We start from the raw sequence: 21,285 nt of genomic DNA, 5'->3' as shown, positions 1-21,285 counted from the left end.
CTTTCCTGCCAGCTCATGTTAGCCCTCAACTCCCTAAAATATCTTCAACTACTTTAAATGATATAGCCTACTCAACTCTCTGAGGTAGAGAATTCCACATATTCACTATCCTGTGGGAAATAGAAATTTGTTCACATCTCAGTTTTAAATGAGTGTTTATTCTGTAACTATGTCGACTAGATTCCCTCATTAGTGATGGAACCTTCTCAATACCTATCCTGTAAATTTCTCTCAGTATCTTGTATATATAAATATAATCATCTCTTATTCTTCTAAACTCTAAAAATGAATAAAAGCCTAAACTATTTAATTGTTTTTGATAAACCAACCCCTTCGTCCCAGCAATCAACCCAGTAAATCTCTTTTGAATTGCCTTGAATGCTAGCTTATCCTTTGTTAAATAAGGTACCAATTTTTTTTCAACAATCCTCCAGGTGCAGCTCACCATAACTCTATACAGTTGTAACAATACTTCCTTATTTTTTAAACTCCAAACCCTTAGCAAAGAAAAGCAAAATTCCATTTAACTTCTTAATTAATTGCTACATCTGCATGCCAGATTTTGTGTTTCATGTATAATAACACCCAAATCCCTCTGTGTTGCACATTTTTTGGAGTCTTTCTCCATTTAAATGGTTGCCTTCTTTTTGAATCTATTAAAACATATGACCTCACACTTTGCTATATTAAATTCCATCTGCCAGGTTTTCACCCACTCACTCAATCTATCTATATCTGTTTGCATCTTCCTTATGTCCTAATCACAATATGTCTTCCCACCTAATTTCATACCGTTAGCAAATTTGGATACATTACACTCTGGCCATCCTGCCAAGTGAATAACAGACAGCAAACAATTGAGGCCCTAGGACTGATCTTTGTGACACTACGTTAGTTGCACGTATCCAATTGACAAAGTCCCATTACTCCTAACTCAGTCTTCTGGAAATTAACCAATCTTCAATTCATGCTAACACATTACCTCTAATACTGTGAGATCCTATCTTACATCTTTTGTGTGGTACCTTATGGTGAATATAAGCATCGTGGTATGGCGACTTAAAACACTTTTGACTGTATTTCTTGTATAAAAAAAAGTGACAATAAATTACTACACTATTCTACTGGCTTCCCCTTATCAATTTTGTTTGGTATATCCTCAAAGAACTCTAGCAAATTTATCAAGCATTATTCCTCTTTCATAAAACCATGTTGACTTTGTTTTATTGTGTTAAGCTTTTTTTTTTAAATGCCTCGTAATTTTTCTTTAATCATGGACTTTAGCATTTTTCCAATGATAGGTGTTAATCTATAGTTAGTCTATAGTTAGTCTATAGTTTCCAGCTTTCTGTTTCTCTTCTTAAATAGAGATAGCACGAGTGGTTCTCCAATCTGCTAGAAACCTCCGGGAATCCAATGAGTTCTGAAATATTTTGAATCAATACCTCCACTATCGCTGCAGCTGCTTTCTTTAAAATCCTTGGATTCAGGCCATCATGTCTTGGTGACTTGTATGCCTTTAGTCCCATCAGTTTGTCAAATACTTTGTCCCTTGTGATAGTCTGTTACAAGATCTTTCCTCTTATTTGCACTTTGCTTATCAGTTATCTTCAGAATTCTAAGTGTGTCCTTCACCGTGAAGACCAATGCATAATTACCCTTATTTACTGGTTTGAGAGTTGAGTTGATCACACTCAAACTGAATTTGAAATTCAAAATTCCTCCAAAATTCTATTACAGATCCACACTTTCCAGCTAGAAAGATCATATAATGTTCATTCTGAAGGAATAGGAGGAAGGTCTCCCTGCTACAATGGCCAATACTTATCACTGAGCACCCTTAATATTAATAAAACAAATTAACAGGGCTGCTGTATCTGGGTGTACAAAATGGCTGCCATGTTTCCTACATTACAACTCAAACTACTTACTTGATAAAAATAAACTGTTTGGATATGCTGATATTGTGGATGGCACTATATAAACAGAACTCTTTCCAATTATCTAGATCATCCAATTATAAAGAGAATATGTGTGACACATTGGGCTGAACTGGGATGCACCTGGTGGCTTAAAACTGGCAGTTATTGTTCAGATTTACACAAGTATGGGGAGGGTTTTATGCTACAATGGGTAACATCCTGGTCTTGGAACCAGAAGTTATCGGTTTGAGTCAAACAAGACTTGATGGCCAAACAAGGGGTGTTCATAACATGGCCAAACAGCTTGAAAATCAACTGCAAATCCTTTCATCTCATACCAATGGTAAGTGGCAAGATCAGGAAAGATTCCTGGTTGATCATGTGATGGAAGGATTACGAAGATTGAGCCAACTGCAAGGTATCAGGGATGAAGTGAAGATTTTTCAATGAGTAATGAGCATAAATTTGCAAAAACTAAGGTTAATGAGGTGATGCATAAATTATAGGATTTTAATAAGAATAGCACTTTTATGTTATAAATAACATTCTGTACACCTTTATATGCATTTGAGTGCTAATTAAAATAGCAAAGCAATATCTGAGAGAAACTGGCTAGTTACTATTTTAACAACATTTCTACAATTTCATTATGATAACATTAACAATAGTATCCACTGAATTCACATTTGCTTAAAAATTCTTGCAATATAAATATAGAAACAGACGCATGCTCTTCAGCAAGAAATGCTGTTGTAAACACATCCTATGACAGTGAATTTATTGTTGGACAAACACTGAAAACAATTTATACAGGGCTGTCCTTTGGTCTGTATAATCTAGTCTTTATCTGGATTACCCATCACAATGTTTTTATTGCATTCTCTGCTAGAGCTCATCTTTTCATTGTGTACATCCTAGTCTCCTTAACATTTTAGCAAGGCCCTGACTAACTGAACTTTGATCTGATGTCTTCATTCAGGAAAGCACCAGGTAGTCTATTTCAGATGCAAATCCTCACTGAGGCCCCGGTAGTGTTTTCTAAGAAAGCAAAGAGAAGAAACAAGAAATTTCCAGGGTCTACTCAGAGGATCCCAGGGCACACTGGTGTCTTTAATCCACAACGCTGTATGGATTAAGGTGGGGGATAACCTTTTTTTAAGTTCACAAGAAAGAGTATTGCTTCTACAAGCTGGGTGGAGACAGATCTTACTATAATAAAATAGTAAGTAATAAAAGCATGGTCTGTGTTAGAGAATTGTGAATAGGCCTCGTTTTACAAATTCCCAGGCTCAGTGGGAAGCTTGCTAAGGCCTACCTGAACCAACTAAGTGTGAGTAATCTGGCTTAGTTGAATAGCTCGGCGAAAGCTTTTCTTTCCTCAGAAGTTGCAAAGTAGATAAATTTATTATTGGAGGCAACAGCAACTTGTGCTTTTCTCTTCATTGCTTAAGCATGGATAGGCTGGAAGAGAGGAACAGGCAGAAACTGTCAGATAGCAGACTGCTGGCTTTCAGTCTACTGTCTGCTGCTAAATGTTTCTAATTGCGACACTAATGTGTTAGAAATCTCAGATTCAAGATGAACCTAGGCAGAAAATTGATTTCATGCTGTGACAGCTTATATATTGCCCAAAGTACACAAACATGTCATTGAGAAGCTTTTGCATCCTACAATTTTGTTTACAGATGAATTGCAGTTACTTTAGTAATCTTGGAAAATGGGATTTTTTTTGGTTTTTAATAGCCCCTGCAGTGGACACTACTAGTGGACATGCTTCTGTCTGCATTGTACAGTTAGTTATCTGCAGGATAATGTACAGAACTATTACAATAAATGACAATGAATCATTCAGTCTCAAGAGCTTATTTGAATTTTAAACTGTGACATTGCTCCTGATTTATGCAACAATCTGTTGAAATAACTGGGGCTTACAAGCATGGAAGATCTAGCTGGTAGGCCTTAAGGGGGCTTTTCAGCCTGCGGTCATTTTATGTCATTTGTATGTTATCTCCACAACGATTAGATTGCTATGACAATGAAGCTGATACATTCTCAAGTGCTATCTTTACTCATTTAGCACATGGATAAGCAAGTCAATTGCTTGATTCAGTGCTTTCGAATTGACAGATCATACTCTATCAAATCTTGTTCAACCATATTTGATCCAGTACTGAATTATTTTTGTCTTCTGGCAGTATTGAGATTTTTGTTGAAATTAATGCAAAAACACAAATATATTTCCCACATTTGAACCTATCATTTGAGGCAGAAGTTCCATGTGGTATCATTAAAAATACAAGATAAATGCTTAAGCTTCTGAGAAACAAACTGAGAAATCCACCTGCGCCAAGACACAGAAGTGTATTTATGTGCACCTCTGAAGCATACAAAAACAGTGGAGGCAATTACACACGGCAGCTGCAAAAACATTGGATTTTGATTGAAACACTCAAGTGACTTAAATTAGTGGTGGGTTGGGCAATGATCATTATAAATTCACTGAAGGTAAGTGCAATATGCATATCTTCAGGTTCCTCTTTTTACACATTCTACCGTGCTTTGCGTTCTGTAAGATCTTGCTTCAAAGTTTAAAAAAAAATTGGAAACATTCTTAAAATTTGCCTTCTTAAAATTTATTTTCTTTTTCTGGTAACATCATGAACAAGGTGCTCTATAAGTGTGCGTTTTGTTTCAAAGAGTGGCTGGGTAATTTATTTAAGTACTCAGCCCCTTTAATTTTTTTTGGCATGGCAGAGCACTCACAGTAACTTGTGTCATCTTGTGTGTTGGAATTCATCATATTGCTGTCAGGCTGCAGGGTGCACTGATCATGAGGTTCAATTCTAATGATGTGAACAGAGATAGTGAATGGAAAGATGAACTCCTCCCTTTATTGTCACCTTAGGAGGAATTCTGCACATATGTCTTGTTCCCAGTATAAAGCACCATTATGAGACACTACTGAGGTGCTTAGAAACATACAAGCATTTCTTCTTAAAACATTAAGGATCATGTGCTAATTCAGTCGAAAACATTTCTCCATTAACTATTCAATGTTTCAAAATGAGCTTCATTCATCCATTTATCCACTTTGAAATTGCCGGAAATCTTGTGACTACCCAGCATCCTTTGAGTGATCAAGTGGACAGTGTATCAGTGGTTAGTTAATACATCTTTTAAAAAAAAACCTATTTAATCACTTATGAACTTGAATGAAGCATTTTACTTTACTCTGTAGCATACCGCTGTATTAATAGGTCTGAATAAACTGGATTATTTGGTTGGGAAGGATTTTTTTTATGGTAATACATCAAGAAACCAAAAGCTATTTACATTTGAATAGAGCTTGTCGAAGCAGCACTCCTCTGCTAAATATGTACCAGTAACTTCACACTGTGAAATGGACTACAGCCAAAGCAGAGCAGAGATGTGATGTGACCTCGGGGACAAATTACAAGTTTGCCTCATAAATACTATAATAAAAAAAGTCTTTTTATCCTGAATTTTTCACATTTGTACAAGATCTGTTTTTTTTAAAAACCAGCTTCTAGAAATTGGATGCATAATGACTTCTGGTATTTGATCTATGATCTTCAAAGCTTGCTTACCAATCGTATAATCTAGTTTATTTAGCCTTATTAACACAACAATGCATTGTAAAGTGAAATTAAATGATGGATTCAAATATGTGGAATACATTAACCTCTAACATTGACTCATTTTTCCCCAGCAGTAAATGGAGTTGGTTCCATTGATTGTAGTGCCACACAAAAGTTAGAAAGAAAGGACCTGGCATACATTTATTTGTCTCTCTCTCAACCATTCTTCAAGAGATTCTAAAATTGTAGAATATGGACTTCTTTTCAAACTGCTCCCAACTGAACTTGAATATTCATCTTGTAAGAATTAGTAGCTTTAAAATAATTCCATGATTCCTTTACCAATGCAGCTGGCAGGTGCTATCAAAGACTTTTCATTAGTGCAGGTCTGGCCAATTGCACCGCAGTCCATTCTTCTTTAAACAACTTATTAAAATGAATGAGAACTTGATGCTCAAGGAAAAATCTTTCTATAGTTGCCATCTATGACAAGAACAATGTCAAATAAGGAGAACTCTCTGCACCTCAGCCCCTATGACTCAATAACCTAAATATTAAATATAGGTCAGAAGATTCAAGGTTCAAATACCCAGCCAATGTCAAATTAGCTGATCATTTTATATATTTGTTTGTGGGATGTTGGTGTTTCCGGCATCGAAGTTTTTACTGTCCATACTCAATTGATCGAGAAACTGGTAGTGAGTCATGTTTTTGAAGCATTGCAATCCACATGGTTTCAGTACTCCTCAGTGCTGTTTGAAAGGGAGTTTACTGCCCTTGTCCTTCTAGGTAGTAGTGATTCTAAGTTCAATAATATTGAAGAAGCTTTAGTGAGTTGCTGCACGAAATCTTGCAGAAGATACAGATTTGGCAACAACACAGTGTGGAGGTGGAGAAACACAGCAGGCCAGGCAGCATCAGAGGAGCAGGAAAGCTGATGTTTTGGGTCGGGACCCTTCTTGGTTTTGGAGAGAATGCAGTTTAAAGTAAGTTTCTCTTTGATACATCTCATCAAGTTGGGGAAAGGGAAAGAAAAACTTTAATTTGTTAGGGGAATATTTTCTAGAGGCTTTCTCCCTTTTAACCTCCCGACTGCTAAGCACTGGCTTCTCATGTCAAGAATAAGACTGGGCTTATAATGGATCAGTACCCCACCAACATTCACTATGGATGTTCATATGTTAAGATTAGTCAATTGTTTAACACCCCAGAAAGGACAGTAGGTTGGTGGTATTTATGGAACTCTACCCCAGCAGCAGTCAATGTACTTTGGAGGGGTTAAATTGACACCAAGACAAAAAGTGCATTTTCTACAAATCATGTGGAATTGACAATTTTCATTATTCCTCACCATCTCCTCAAATCAACATCTTTATGAAGAAACATATTCCAGCTGCAATGATTTGACTAGATTTGACAGTTTTAAATAGTTGACACCAGTCCCAATAGAAGATACAATCAAACCTCTTCAAACTATAACTACAATATGTAAAAATGATTTTATCATAGAATAACACTATTATTCTTTAAAGTTATTTTGACTGAAGAATCAGTTACAGAACAAATTCATTCGAGCACATTTCCTTAAAAGGTTATTGACTAAATAGATTAAATATTTGTAACCCTTATAGTACCTCATAATTTTAAATAGTACAAGGCTCAAAAATGCAAATGTTAAAAAAAATCAGAAGTATAAATAAATTAGAAAAAATATTTATTAAAAAATTAGGATAAATTAAAATAGATTAGAAGGTATTAGAGGAAAATGTGCAATTTCCAGATTTTTAGGCTTATGTTTTCATGATAAAGGCACAACCTGCAAATATTACAAAAGTTTTCTACTGATTAATTTCATATGGTTATGCTTTCAAAAATGCAAAATTATACCTGTACTTTTGGTAAGTTTTGGTACCGCCATGCTATCGTCATGGAATTCTGGGCTGCAGTGGTAGAATTATTGCTATTCCCCGAATTGTCTTCTGTCTCTCTGATAGTTTCATTGGTCTCTATTACATCATCAAGCAAGGGTGCAGGAAGCTCCTATTCAAACCAAATGAGAATAGTTTATCTTTGAAATCCATAAGTTTTGACACAAAAATACACATTTAATGTATGTCAGCGTTAAATATAAGTGACATAAACTGAAAAGACAGAGACAGCTGCAGTTGGAAAAAGAAGTAAACTTTACCAAAACTTGGCAAGTGTAGAAATAATTCATGACCAAATCAATTACTGGCAGTTTGCTTCCAATTTCAAGTTCCTTCTGTTATGAAGCTCTGAGTTAAATGATTTATAGATCTAATGTGGATCACTAGGCCATCATGCATTTATACATGAAAAATGTACATGAAACAACTGTGTTTCTCTTTCCAGCAACCAGCCCCCCAACAGTTTAAAACTGTAATCTGTGAAACTAGTGCAGCATTTTTATTCTGGAATTTGACAGAAAAAGATCCAAAAAGTCTCCATATTGGCTTAAACCTTTGCATTGTGCTTTTTGAAACAGTCTGAACAAGTTCTTTCAACCTATGGTCAATAAGAAATAACAAGCTATTGTCTTCAAAATAACGCAAATTAACACCTGCAATGTTTTTCAGGTAGTGTTATCTTCGTTAAGCTTGATTATCCAAATGCCAATCAGTGATCCTTGCAGATCACTTTTCAGGCAAAGATCATTAGGATAATAGCTACTTAAGCACTCACCTAACTCCCAGGGCTGATCATTGTTTCAGCTTTTTCTACTGACATAATGAGTGACACCTGTTGCTGGCTCCCTGTACTACACCAGCACTGTGCACCATTTGCAGGAAGAATCTCAAGAGTCGATAAACTATTTCACACCAGTCACCTTTAATGTAGCAATAGAAATGAATCCAACAATCCCTTTGACAATGTGCCTTTGTGCAACCCTTGTTCTCCATTTTCACAGTTGAATCGATGGAACTTTAAACTTGTTAATTCATCTGTGATAATATATTTGCACTAATAAAACTTAATCTAACTGGCTAGTTCCTTGAACATCTCCGTGACATAACCAATGCAAAATAAATCCAAATATATATAGGCAATTCAAACAGTACGAAAACAAGAATGGAAGATGTTTTTGCAGAGTATAATTTATTATACCACTATTTATTTGTTAGCCATTGCACTTCAAAAATAATTACATAAAAAATCTTTGAGACATTTAGACATGATAAGGTATGTAACTGACTCTGTGCTTCATGGAGCATAAATAACAAAATTCTTTTTACAGCAGGAACTCAATGACAAAATTCAAAGTCAATAAAACTCAGTTAACCTCAGAGAAAAATATGTATAAACAATGTATTTAAATAGATGCCTTAGGGAGCAGTTTCACAGCAGCACAAAGGAGTTTTAGTAATAAAATGACGTGAAAGTGATTGCATAACACCAGGATCAGTACCCAGTTTAACTTTGGAATGTACCAAAACCAATCAATAGACGACTTCTTTCCTATCCCACAGGGGCGTTGTGTCACTTAATTTGGGTATGGCACCATGTGATGTCAGACTTGGAAAATGCTCAGGCAGCTGGTTGAAACTCCTGGTCATTCTAAGACCTATGTCTGATGAAGGATGACGCACAGACTACAATATCACATGTATTGAGATTTATACAATCTAGTTGATGGTCTTAGACCAACAGTCTAATATAGCAGCAGACCCAGTTTTGCAATTACCTCACTTGAATTTAAATTCATCCAGTAACCTGCTTACATCATTTTGTTTTGACAGAAAGAAATCACAGCCATTGTTACAATCTGACCCTTCTTACAAACTGAATTCTCCAGAGTATAATAAAACCCAAGGTACCCCCATCCCACAGTTAATGAGGCTTAACCTCACACCCTTCTAAGCTAGCTTAATTGCATGTGCATTAAGCCAAGTAAAGACATCACATAGCACTCTATTCTATTTACAATAAAGGAGAAAAGACTTAGATTATGTAGCAGCTAAACTTCGATCATTGGCTTATCAGTTAGGGTAATCCATACTTCATAAGTAGCACTACTGAGAAAAGCACTTTCATCCTCACAGTCATCTGCATTTAGCTTTTGAATAATGAATGTTTGGAAGAATTACCAGTCGATTTGGACCACAATTTTGTGGTAGAAGTAGCAATTAAATAAATTGGGTGAGAATCAAAGTAAGTGCTAATTTCTTAAGTGGTAACTTCCATAAATACGTCTGCGTTTATTGAAATGTAATTTAGTGAAGTTTCATACTCTGCTGGTTTATGTCCACCTGTCTGAATTCCTTTTGGCTCTGCAGACAGCACCTATAATAAAACTAAATCTTTGTATGCCATAGCTAGCAACTATTGCCATTATATTTTAAATATATATTTCAGAATTGAAATTTGTAATTACAAAGTCTAATTCCCATATAACAACATTGACAGTACTTTATTTCCTACAAATCATTTTGGGATGTCCCGAGGTTGTACAAATGCGAATCTATTTTTCCAAACCACTGTGGAATATAACAAGGAATGCCTATTATAATTCTTCGTGATTGATTCAAAAAAGTTAAATGTTTTTGTGACTCTGTTTAAAATAAACATAGATTTGCTGGATCTGGGTTTAAGACAATGGCACAATTACAGTTTGCCGAGAAGTGATGGCAGTAGGTGCTAATCTCAAAGAAAGTTGCTCACAAAGATCTAGTGATCTCCATGGCATACAATTTCCCTTACTTGATATGTTTGAATCTGGTGTTAAAAGTGGTATGGAAAGTGTTTCCTCACATTCAGCAACAGTGATGTCATCAAGCAGGGCAAGCAACCAATCACATTGGAGTATTCTCACAGGAACTAAAAAGCAAAATACATCTTGTCTTGCCTTCCCCCCCTTTGTGAAAATTGTTCAATTCCTCAGACACCGTGCAACAGTTCCTCCCTTCGTACAGCACCATTCCACACAAGTGCAGTAGATGCAAAACATGACCTTTTACTTCTTTTGTTCTGACAGTCTAAGGCCTCAACACTCCTTGTGTAAATGTAACAATTGTGTTTGCTGCTCATGATGTCATCTCTACTTTAAGGAGACCAATACAGACTAGGTAATTGCTTTGCGGAGTACTTCACTCTGCAAACACGATTCTGAGTTTCCTGTCATTTCTCATTTTAATGCTATTACTGTAACCTCTCTATCCTTGGCCTGCTCTAATGTTCCAATGAAATACGTTCAAAGAACAGCATTTGATCTTCTCACTTGGCACTCTACAACCTCTTAGACTCAACAGCGAATTCAAACATTTTTGGTAATAACCTCGACTTCCATTTTGTTTCATGTTATTTTCTGGTTCAGTTTTGTTTAATTTATGTTTTTAGATCCTTACTTTGCATTTGAACATCAGCTATGCAGTCATTCACACCACAGCTAGACATCTTTTGCTTCGTTACTGCATCTTTTGACTCTGTACCATGAAACCTTTGTCATTTAATCTTTCCTGCCTTCCCACTGATTATCGACACTTTCTTTTGTTCTTCCTCAGTTTTTCTATTTGGTCAAAATCAATTATGTTTATTCTTATCACAGTTCTGACGAAGGGTCATCAATTGATCTGAAATTTTAATTCCATTCATCTTCCCAGATGCTGCCTAACATACTGAGCGTTATTGGCATTTTATTTTTGTAATAAACATTAATTATCCTTAATTTTTTAGTCATTTTACAGAAAGCAAAACTAAAGATTGGGGCAAACACATGACTATAGAAGCTGAAATATCATAAAATGAAACTTTTTTTTTTACAAGAGTGGAGACATTTGACAGTCTACAAACATAAAATTAGATATTTTAAGGGCCGGAGACTTCTTTCAGCAGTATAATTAACTTGGTATCAATGTCTATTCAAAGTTGTGGGGATGTACAGCAATTCAGAACATTCTATGCGCAAAAATAGACAGCTGCTTTAAGATGCACACACGTGCTCATACAGTAGAATTAAAGAAACCGGAGAGCGCAACAAGCAGATTTTACACAGTAAATAGAAATTACAGGAAACAATGTTAAGTTCATTTTCACTATGGGGATTTCAAACCACACAGTCTCACGAGAAACATCAGTTCACTGACAGCAACTTTTGGATCTCCACACTAAAGTGAACATATGCAGAGTCCAGGAGCTGCTGTCCGTTTTAAAGCAAGGTGATGAACTCTGACCATTTCTGCATCATTACCATTACAAAATCCAAAACAAGACATTACTTATGTGGTGGAACTGTAGAATTACAAGACTTACAGGTCTATGAAACATTATATGTATATTTAAATATTACATTCAATTTTGTACAATTATAATTTCTTTAAAATAAATTACATGTTTAGGAACTATATTATCTGTGAGCACTTATGATTTCATGGGAATTAGCACTAGTATATTTTGCAAGGATGGGTGCATATCTGTGTGATTTTATATTGATCACAGAATTATGGTCAATATCTGTAAAATAACTGGAAGTTTCAAACAAATAACCAAAAATGACTGGTTAATTAATTGGGTACTTGGGCAGTTTCAGAGATATTATTGCAATCTTAAAAATCATTCCTAAATGTAACAAATGGCAAGGAACTGCTCATCTGGCTTTTCTCTCACACAATAAATTATTTTTGTTTCTTATTTCTATTTCCTTTATTTATTATTCTATTATTGCAAGAACATATCACAACAAGTCAATTCCAGCGCCCTGGTCATTTTACTGTTCTGTTGAGTTTCTTTAGTAATTTATCAATTACTACATCACTATTTATCTAATATTCCATCAATGAGGAATGAAAATATTGGTTATCCATATTTTAAATCCTTCCTGTACCTATTTGGATAATGTGCCAAAAAATGAAACTGCATTCAAATCAGCTGAGATGTTTTAAGGGTGTCAAGTGACCATAATGATCAACATTTAGAAACAAAACATAATCCTGCAATAATAGAAGCACAAATCTTCATCAACAACCATACCTGTAAAATTTCTTCAGGATGATCTTTGGCAGATGCTATGAAAAGAGAATGCCCGCTAACAACGCCTTCTGCTAAGAAATACTTCAGCAACATCCGTGAGTAACTTTCATAGCTATCCTCCTCTGAAAAAAAAACCACATTTAGCAATTTGCTAAATATTAACAAGTAAAACTTTAAATAATTATTAAAGGGTAATTAGCTTTGCATTAAAATCTAAACCTTTCAATGCAGAAACCTGCAATTTCTTGATAAATTCCTCCCATTTTGGGGATTCTTGCAGCTTGGTTAAAATCAAGTTTCTGAAAACAACAGTTAAAGGTTTTTTCTGTACTGTATAAAATGGCCTCAAGTTCCTGAGTTTTAAATGTTTCACCTTAATTAGACTAATTCAATAGGTCTGACAGCTAACAGAAGATGGACTTGTAACACAGCTAGTCGCACTTACATCTTTAAGGAATAGATTTAGCTTTTAATATTAGTTGGTTGGTAGGCAGTGAACCATGTTCTTTGTAAAATCGACCCTGTCAGGAACATTCCTGTCCTAAAAATTTAATTTGTACCATAAAATTGCTTCTAATTAATCTCTAAAATTGTTTACTTCCCAAATTGAATCATACTAATCCCACCATCTTTTAACATACTATTTATACCAGAAAATGATGACATCATCTCCTTTTTTATGCAGTTGACAACTGAATTGAAGAGTGAAAGTAGTTTCAGATTGTTATTACTGAAACCAATCTGACCAAGATCACATTTAAAATTTGTACGTATTTCTAATCTTTATCATCTCATTTACTTAACCCATTGCAAGGTATAAACTCACTTGTTTGAGAGTTATGGGGTCAGTCCATTTGTGGAATATAAATTGTATCCCACTGTTCATTAGATACGCTCCATTTAACTTTCATTGCAGAAGCAAACGTCTTTTGTTAATTTAAAAATACACAGATTTTTTTGCGACTTCTGTATAGAAGAATGTGGAAATTTAATGCTAAACATTAGATTGCAGATCATCAAGCACCCCCCCGGAATACACTTTTATTTCAGGACACTCAATAGATATAAAAATTATTTTCTTCCCTTTGCATGACAGAACACTGCGTATTCAAAAGGTTAACAATCAACTCGAAGTCAATCTTTGAAAAAGAAATCCACAAAAATGCACTGACAATATTTTTGATGACTGTCAGCAGCTTCTGTAAAGAAAATGACAGCTCTACAATTTGTCATTTTTTGAATTGTCTATTAGTAATTGAATTTAAAAAAGGTTTAATGACCTAGAAATCAGAGGACTAAAGAAGCCCCCACATGGCATTCTTTCAGATCTTTACATGGTATCAAAATTAACAATAACTGATCACAACTGAAAGCCACTACAAGGTGTAAAATATTTTTAGGTTAGAGGCCACTTCTATCGTTTCTTTCCCCAAGCTGACCGACACTAAAGGTATTTATTTCACTGAAACAACATTTGCTTTTGAGCAGTCAATGGCTGCCTCAAGTAATTCTTGCCTATTACAAGCATATATATTATATATAAAGGTAAATATGACCTTAAAGGATACTTCCAACTAAATGCTAGCAAAGCCCGGCAATTACCTCATAATTCATCAATATTTTTAAAAAAAATCTGTATATGTACATAAACATAACATTGTAAAATATTTCATGATTTTGTTAATAAATCACTTCTTAACTATTACTGGGTTCTGCCTGGAGTAATCAAATCAACTTTTTTGGCAAAAGGATGAGACTGTTCAAATAATATTCTGGACAACAGTTCATATTCATCTGTTCTGCATTTTCAAGAAATGATAAGGATGCGGTTGTTTATTGCCTTTACAAAGATCAATGTATGATGACATATAACAGAAGATGACAATGGTAGAAACAGTGTTCAACAGTGAGACAAAAACTGCTTTTATATTGCACAAGGTATATTTTTGAAAAAATGACCATGCCACCCCAATAAGCATTGGCAAATTTGGCAAGTGTGTTTCAGAAATGCAGAAGACTTGCATGTAACTCAATTCAAATATTTTCCAATGAAGTAAAATTTAGAAAAAGTTAAAAGACATATTGCAAAATCTGGAAGGAAGAGATTAAGAATTAAATTAACAGTCAGATTGACTTACATAATAAAGCATTCGGAAAGCAAACGAGAGTGTCTTCATGTTTAAGCCTGCTAAGCATTTAATCTTAAGATTATATATCCACTTATTGCTTCCTTCTTTCTGATGTGGCAAGTGAACTTTTAAAAAAAACATTCAAAATATATCAACATATAATAATCAAATCTATTTTGCATATTAAGATAAACAAGCAATGATTGGTAGTATCCCTCTAGTAATCAGATGCATGAAATAAGGATAAAGGAATATAGCAACATTTTGGATAAGTAGATGAAGCTTCCTTGGCAAGTTAATGCTGATATGAACAACTTGGGGTGAAAAGATTTTTCCATACGTCTACGTTATGCAGTTAATCACTCCTTGAAAGGATTCTGTTGCCATTCAACAATTCCTTGAGTTTCATTCCTTTAGCTGCGCCACTAGTGTGATTCTATGTCAAAATTCAGACTTGATGATTGCACAAGGAAAGATCTTAAAATCTCAGACATTTACTTCAAATTTAAGTTAAAATTGTACTGTGATTTTACTGCATAAATAAGCATCAACTAAGTGACTTTGTTTTCAAATTAAATGTACCTTAGTTTTTGCTGTGTTTGATACAAAGTTTTTATGAAGATTTTGGAGATGAACTGCTTAACTATTGCACTAGACCTGCTACAGGAGAGCTCCAAACTCTGCTGAGACCCCTGACACACCATTTACTAATGTCTTGTTTCTGGTCTAGACAAGACTATTCCGAAGAAGTGAAGGCTCTCATGGCACAGTGAGGTTCAAGTCCCACCTGTTCCAGAGGTGTGTAATGACATCTCTGGGCAGATTGATTAGGAAATATCTTCCCAAGAAGTGATGGTGGGATGAAGGGGGTGTGACGAGATTTGCCAAAGTTTTGACATCCTGAAGTTCACGGGTGTTTGATATACATTCAGAGCTGGAGTGTCAAAGGGAAACAGATGAACTGACAGGGCAGGTGCTGGCCTTAATGAGGAGAACCAGGCCAAAATCGTGGTCCACATCAAAAATAAAATGATAGGATATTTTTAAAATTGTTGGAATGTGATCTCTTTATTAAGGGCTGCTGGAAGGAAAATTAGGTATTCTCCTACAAAATTTCTTAGTTGGAAAAGGCAAGTCTGACTAGATCTTTCAGCTTGCAGGAAAAATTGACAGACTTTGCCAGACACACATTCTGTGTTGGAGTCAACAAAGAAGGGTATCATGTAAAATATGAGACTAATAAATATAAAACTGGTGAGCAGAGCACTTTTTTCCAGTAAAGATAATAAAGAAGTAGAAGTAGGATTCGATCATTAGGCCCTTTGAGTTTTCTATCAATATAGTCCTAACTGATCATCACATTCAATTCCACTTTCCCATCTGGAGTGGCATGGTGGTTCAGTGGTTAGCACTGCTACCTCACAATGCCAGATATCCGGGTTTGATCCCATCCTTGGAGAATCGTCTATGTGGAGTTTGCACATTCTCCTCATGTCAGTTAGGTTTCCTCTGGGTGCTCCAGTTCCTCCCACAGTCCAGGGAATGTGCAGGCTGGGTGGATTGGTCATGGGAAATGCAGGGGTAGAGGGGGTGGGTCTAGGTGGGATGCTCTTCTTTGATGGGCCAAATAGCCTGCTTCCAAACTGCAGGAATTCTATGATCTGCTCCCCATATCCTTTTATTCCTGAAACCATAAATCTGTTTACTTCAGCCTTGTGAATACAATCAATTATTGAGGTTGGTTAGCTCAGCTGACTGGATGGCTGGTTTTTGAAGCAGATTGATGCCAACAGCATGAGTTCAATTCCTGCACTGGCTGAAATTACTATGAAGGATTCTCATTCTCCACCTCTCCTCTCACCTGAAACCTGGTGACCCTCAGGTTAAACTCCCATGAGTCATCTCTCTCTCTCTCTCTCTAGTGAGAAAAAAAGCCTTGTTATCTCGGATTATGACAACTTTACCTTTAATTCAACTATGGAACATGCACAACTTGCTGCTGTAGACAAATTCTTCATCTGAAACCTATGTGATCATCCCATTATCCTGAGATTACATGCCCACATTCTAGATTCCCCAGTGTACAGGCATTAAACAGGTTTGCTGAAAGCTGTTAAATCAGTATAGCAAAATAAATAACTTAGTGATATCAGCTTGACTCATTAATGATACTGTCAGTCAAAAGGTTGTATAGTAAGTCAAATGCATGAGGTTTGTAGGTCGTGTGATATGGGAATGCTCTGCACAGAACCGAAGGTATCCTGTACTTTTAAGGGTGCAGTCCCTCAAATCAAACATTCAGAAATGGCTTGTTTCAGTGACATACTTGGATATTAAACATCCTATGGCATGCAGAATGGCACTTGCTCGAAAACAGAGAGGCAGCAGAGAGTTTGGGTATGTTAGTGAAGTGGTAAAGCGGAGTTATTAATGATGTGTGTGAGAAATCTGACTCGTATGCTTGTTCAAAGGCAGAATGTAGATGAGAGGGGAACTCAGTACAGATCGCTGGAGGACTCCACAGGGGTGGTAAGTTCTAACCCTATCACACCCTCCACAATGGTAGGGTGGGAGTGGAGGAGAATGGCATTAGCAGGGGAAGAACACCTTCTGGAAATGTTTTGTCCACAATCGGTCAGATAAATGTTTTATGACATTTTGTGACACTTTTGAGAGACGTGGTAAAGTACTATAAATGTAAGTCTTACCTTGTTATTTCTATCCCACAATATCGACATCAAAAATGTCAGTTAGGGCAAAGTGGAGTTGTTTGACCTCTCAATATGTACCGTATGGTCTTATAACTTTTTTGAGGAAGAGAGTTTCAAAGACTCACAATCATTTGTGAAAAAAATTTCCTTATCGCTGTCTTTAACGGGTGACCCTACGTTTTGAAAAAAGTGACCCACAAAATCAAACATCATTTCAGTATGGACCCTATCAAGACCCCTCAGAATCTTAAACGTTTCAATCAAGTCACCTTTTGCTCTTCTAAACTCCCAACAGATCACACCAAACCTATTCAACCTTTCCTCACAAGACAACACAACTGTTCCACGTATTAATCTTGTACACATTCTCTTAACTGCTTCCAATGCATTTAAATCCTTAAGTAAATAGACAAATACAGTACATAGTACTCTAGATGTAATCTCAGCAATGTCCTTTATAACTGAAGCATAATTTCCCTACTTTTGTACTTAATTCTGAAGTAAATTATAACCTTATTTTCTGTACCTGCATGTCAACCTTTTGCGAATTATGCACAACGGCACTCAAATCCCTCTGCATCTCAAAGCTCAACAACCTGTCACCTCTTAGATAATATGCTTCTTTTCTGTTCTTCTTGCCAAAATGGACAATTTCACATTTTCCTACATTATACACCAGATGCCTGTCCATATCCCTTTGTGGACTTTTTTATATTGTCTTTCATATTGTCCTATCTATATTTGTGTCTGCAGCAAGTACAATAACCATATCTTCTCTTATTTATTTAATTATATAATAAAAAGTTGAGGCCCCAGCACCGATCTTGTGGTACACCATTCACCATATCTTGCCGATCAGAAAATAGCCCATTTACGTCTACTCTTGGTTTTCTGCTGGGAAGCCAAACTTCTCTGTTAATGTGTCCTCTGCACTATGAGCTTTTATTTTCTGTAATTGCATTTGAAGTGGCACCTTATCAACTGCCTCCTAGAAATACAGTACAGTACATCTAGCAGTTGTGGGGAGATGACGGCATTATGATCAATGTGTACTGAATTAGTAGTTAAGAGATCCAGGCTAATACTCTGGGAACATGGCCTCAAAACCTACCAAGGCAGCTGATGGATTTCATACAGACACATTAGGCCAAAAGGTTTCCTACCACACTGTTGCATTTCTATAAATTCTCTTAGTCTCTGCACAAAATGGTTGCTCACAGTCAGACTTTACATAGATCAAAATTTAAGATGGTTGCAGTAGCAATTGGAATGAAGGCCAGGTGGATCTCATTGACTGCGAGATCATTGATTGGGGTTGTTAACCTGGGCCAATCAGGGAGCCCTGGCTGACAGATATAAACAGTAGATTCAGGGAGTCTCTTCATTCTAGCAACAAGGTCTGAGCTGGCTGGGCAGAGCCATGTACTGTGCACATGACAACAAAGGGTGACTTGGTGATGGGATCCTGGCCTCTGTGCAGTTATTATCCCAAAAATAGTTGAATTATGCTACCATAGGGTGACAGTTTGGTTCAAATCCGGGGCGTAGACCTGTAAATGACTTTTCAGTCACATAATTAACTTTCCAACTGTTTCAGCTATTAGTTGAATGGCTCTTATCCAGTCAGACTGTTGGTGAGATAGAACAGCTATTCATACCTTGAGGGGAATGACTTTCAAGGACTTTTTGTCTACTCTTGGAAATGCTCACTGAATTTCAAAAAGTCTCTTGTAATTTCTTCTTAAGCAAATACAGGCAATTTTATTACCAGCTGAATCTACAAGTGATGGCATATTACTTCTGGAAGATTTTTGTAAGATCCTGTCACCGTGGCAGTGGATACCACCTCACAGGAGGTACTGTAATTTCTCTCTTTTACCAGCCAGTTTATTTCCGTTTTGATAGTCAATGTTTAGGATTATCTTATGAGGAAAGGTACGGCATGTTGGTGCCAAATCCAATGGAGTTTAGAAGAATGAGTGGAGATCTTTTTGAAACACAGAGGATTTTGAGGGGACTTGACATGGTGGATGCTGAAAGGATGGTTTCTTTTGCAGGAGGGACTAGAATTAGTACAGGCTGTTTAGAAATAAAGGGCTTCACATTTAAGATGATGAAGAAAAACATTTTCTCAGAAGATTGAGTGCCCTTGGAACTCTCTATCCCAGCAAGCAGTAGAGCCAGAATCAAAGAATATTTCAAAAGGAGAGGTAGTGAAATAACTGCATAGAGGCCAGTATCCCATTCCCAAGTCACCTTTATTTACATGTGCACAATACACTGGCTGTGGCCAGCCAGTTTGGAGTCAGTCCCTGAAGTGAAGAGACCCTTAATTCCTTGCTTATGTCTGTCAGGCAGGGCTCCCTGATTGGCCCAGGTTAACAATCCCAATCAAGGATCTTATAGTCAATACAATCGACCTGGTTCCAATCGCTACATTCCTCACCCCCAATCCTGCTCCCAAGTCCAAGAATATAGGCCTGGTCTTTGTCTGGTAGCTTCTCCTGGGGTGTTGTTGCCTTGGGTCAGGTTCCTCTGACTCAAACATTCACAGCATAATGGACCACAGCCGGACTCTAGCGTCTGGGTGTCTCGTGAGAGTTTCCTACTATTTTTCCGGTGGTAACGGTATCGAGGCTGCATTCATCTCGGACTCTGAGGTTTCCTTGACACTAGACTGAGGGGGAGAACCCATGGTTTCTGACAGGCCTTCTGGCAGTTTTGATGGGCCAGGTATGTTTTGCTGCTGCGCCGTTTGCGAGATAGCAGCTTTCAGGTGATCCACATCTTTGTTCAGGACCTCCTCACTTACCCAAACTTTGTATAACACAGGACCTGACCTCACATTGACCTCACCTCGTACCCATGCAGGGCAGTTTCCATGGTTCCAGCACTAAACTTTGTCCTCTGAAGTAAACTGTTTCTCTCGCTTAGAAGAAGCATGTGGCCAGCCCTGGCATTCCTGCCATTTCAGCCTCCCGTTACACCGCTCCGGATGTGCACAAGGGAAGATCAACATTAACAGGATCAACATTATTTTAAGTTAGAGAATCCATTCACCAGTCTAATAATGGCAGGGAAGAAGCTATTCTTTTACCTGCTGGTGCAAGTGTTCCAGCTTCTGTATCTTCTGCGTGACATAAGAGGTTGTAGGAGAGCATTACCGGGGCAGGATGGGATTTTGATGATGTTGGCAGCCTTTCCGCGGCAACAAGTGTAAATGGAGTCCATGGATGGGAGGTTAGCTTCCTTGACGATCTGGGTGGTGCACACAACCTTCTGTAGTTTCTTACTGTCCTGGGCAGAGCAGTTGCCATACCAGGTCGTCATACACCCGGACAGCATGCTTTTTATGGTGCTTCTGTAAAAGTTGGTAAGCATCCTTATGGACATGCCAAATTTCCTGGGCTGCCTGAGGAAGAGGTGTTGCTGTGCTTTCTTAGCCATTGCACCTATGTGGGAAGTCCAGGACAGGTTGTTGGTTATCATCACTCCTCGGAACTTGATGTTCTCAACCCTTTCAACCTCTGCTCCGTTGTTACAGATGGGGGCATGTTCTCCTTCCTTCTTTCTGAAGTCAATGATCAGTTCTTTAGTTTTGCCAACATTGAGAGAGGTTTTTATCAATGTACCACACCACCGAGCCCTCCATCTATTTTATGTATTCTGATTCATTGTTGTTTGATATCTGTCCCACCACGTTGGTGTTGTCAGCAAACTTGTAGATGGCATTCATTTGGAATGTGGCTACACTGTTTTGTGTGTACAGGGAGTACAGTAGTGGGCTGAAAACGCATCTTTGGGGGGCTGCAGTGTTGAATGAAGGAGTTTCATCGTCTATCTTAGACAGTAGGAACTGCAGATGCTGGAGAATCTGAGATAACAAGGTGTAGAGCTGGATGAACACAGCAGGCCAAGCAGCATCACAGGAGCAGGAAGG

At 37.0% G+C, this 21,285-nt stretch overlaps 1 protein-coding gene across 3 annotated transcripts in view; it reads right to left on the bottom strand.

The window, feature by feature from the left end:
• The window catches only part of elp4 (elongator acetyltransferase complex subunit 4), a 249,454-nt gene that overhangs the window by 186,837 nt on the left and 41,332 nt on the right, over window positions 1-21,285 (bottom strand). For all 3 annotated transcript variants that reach the window (XM_048606963.1, XM_048606964.1, XM_048606965.1), the window contains exons 3-4: window positions 12,506-12,627; window positions 7,409-7,561 (exon numbers count right to left, since the gene is read on the bottom strand). In XM_048606963.1, the coding sequence (XP_048462920.1) occupies window positions 7,409-7,561; window positions 12,506-12,627 (275 nt within the window). The remainder of the gene's footprint in view (window positions 1-7,408; window positions 7,562-12,505; window positions 12,628-21,285) is intronic.

This window comes from Rhincodon typus, chromosome 17, assembly GCF_021869965.1.
Source record: "Rhincodon typus isolate 14 chromosome 17, sRhiTyp1.1, whole genome shotgun sequence".
In the NCBI taxonomy this organism is placed as follows: Eukaryota; Metazoa; Chordata; class Chondrichthyes; order Orectolobiformes; family Rhincodontidae; genus Rhincodon; species Rhincodon typus.
Note: the sequence above shows the minus strand (reverse complement) of the source record. Positions and strands in the feature narration are given on the sequence as shown.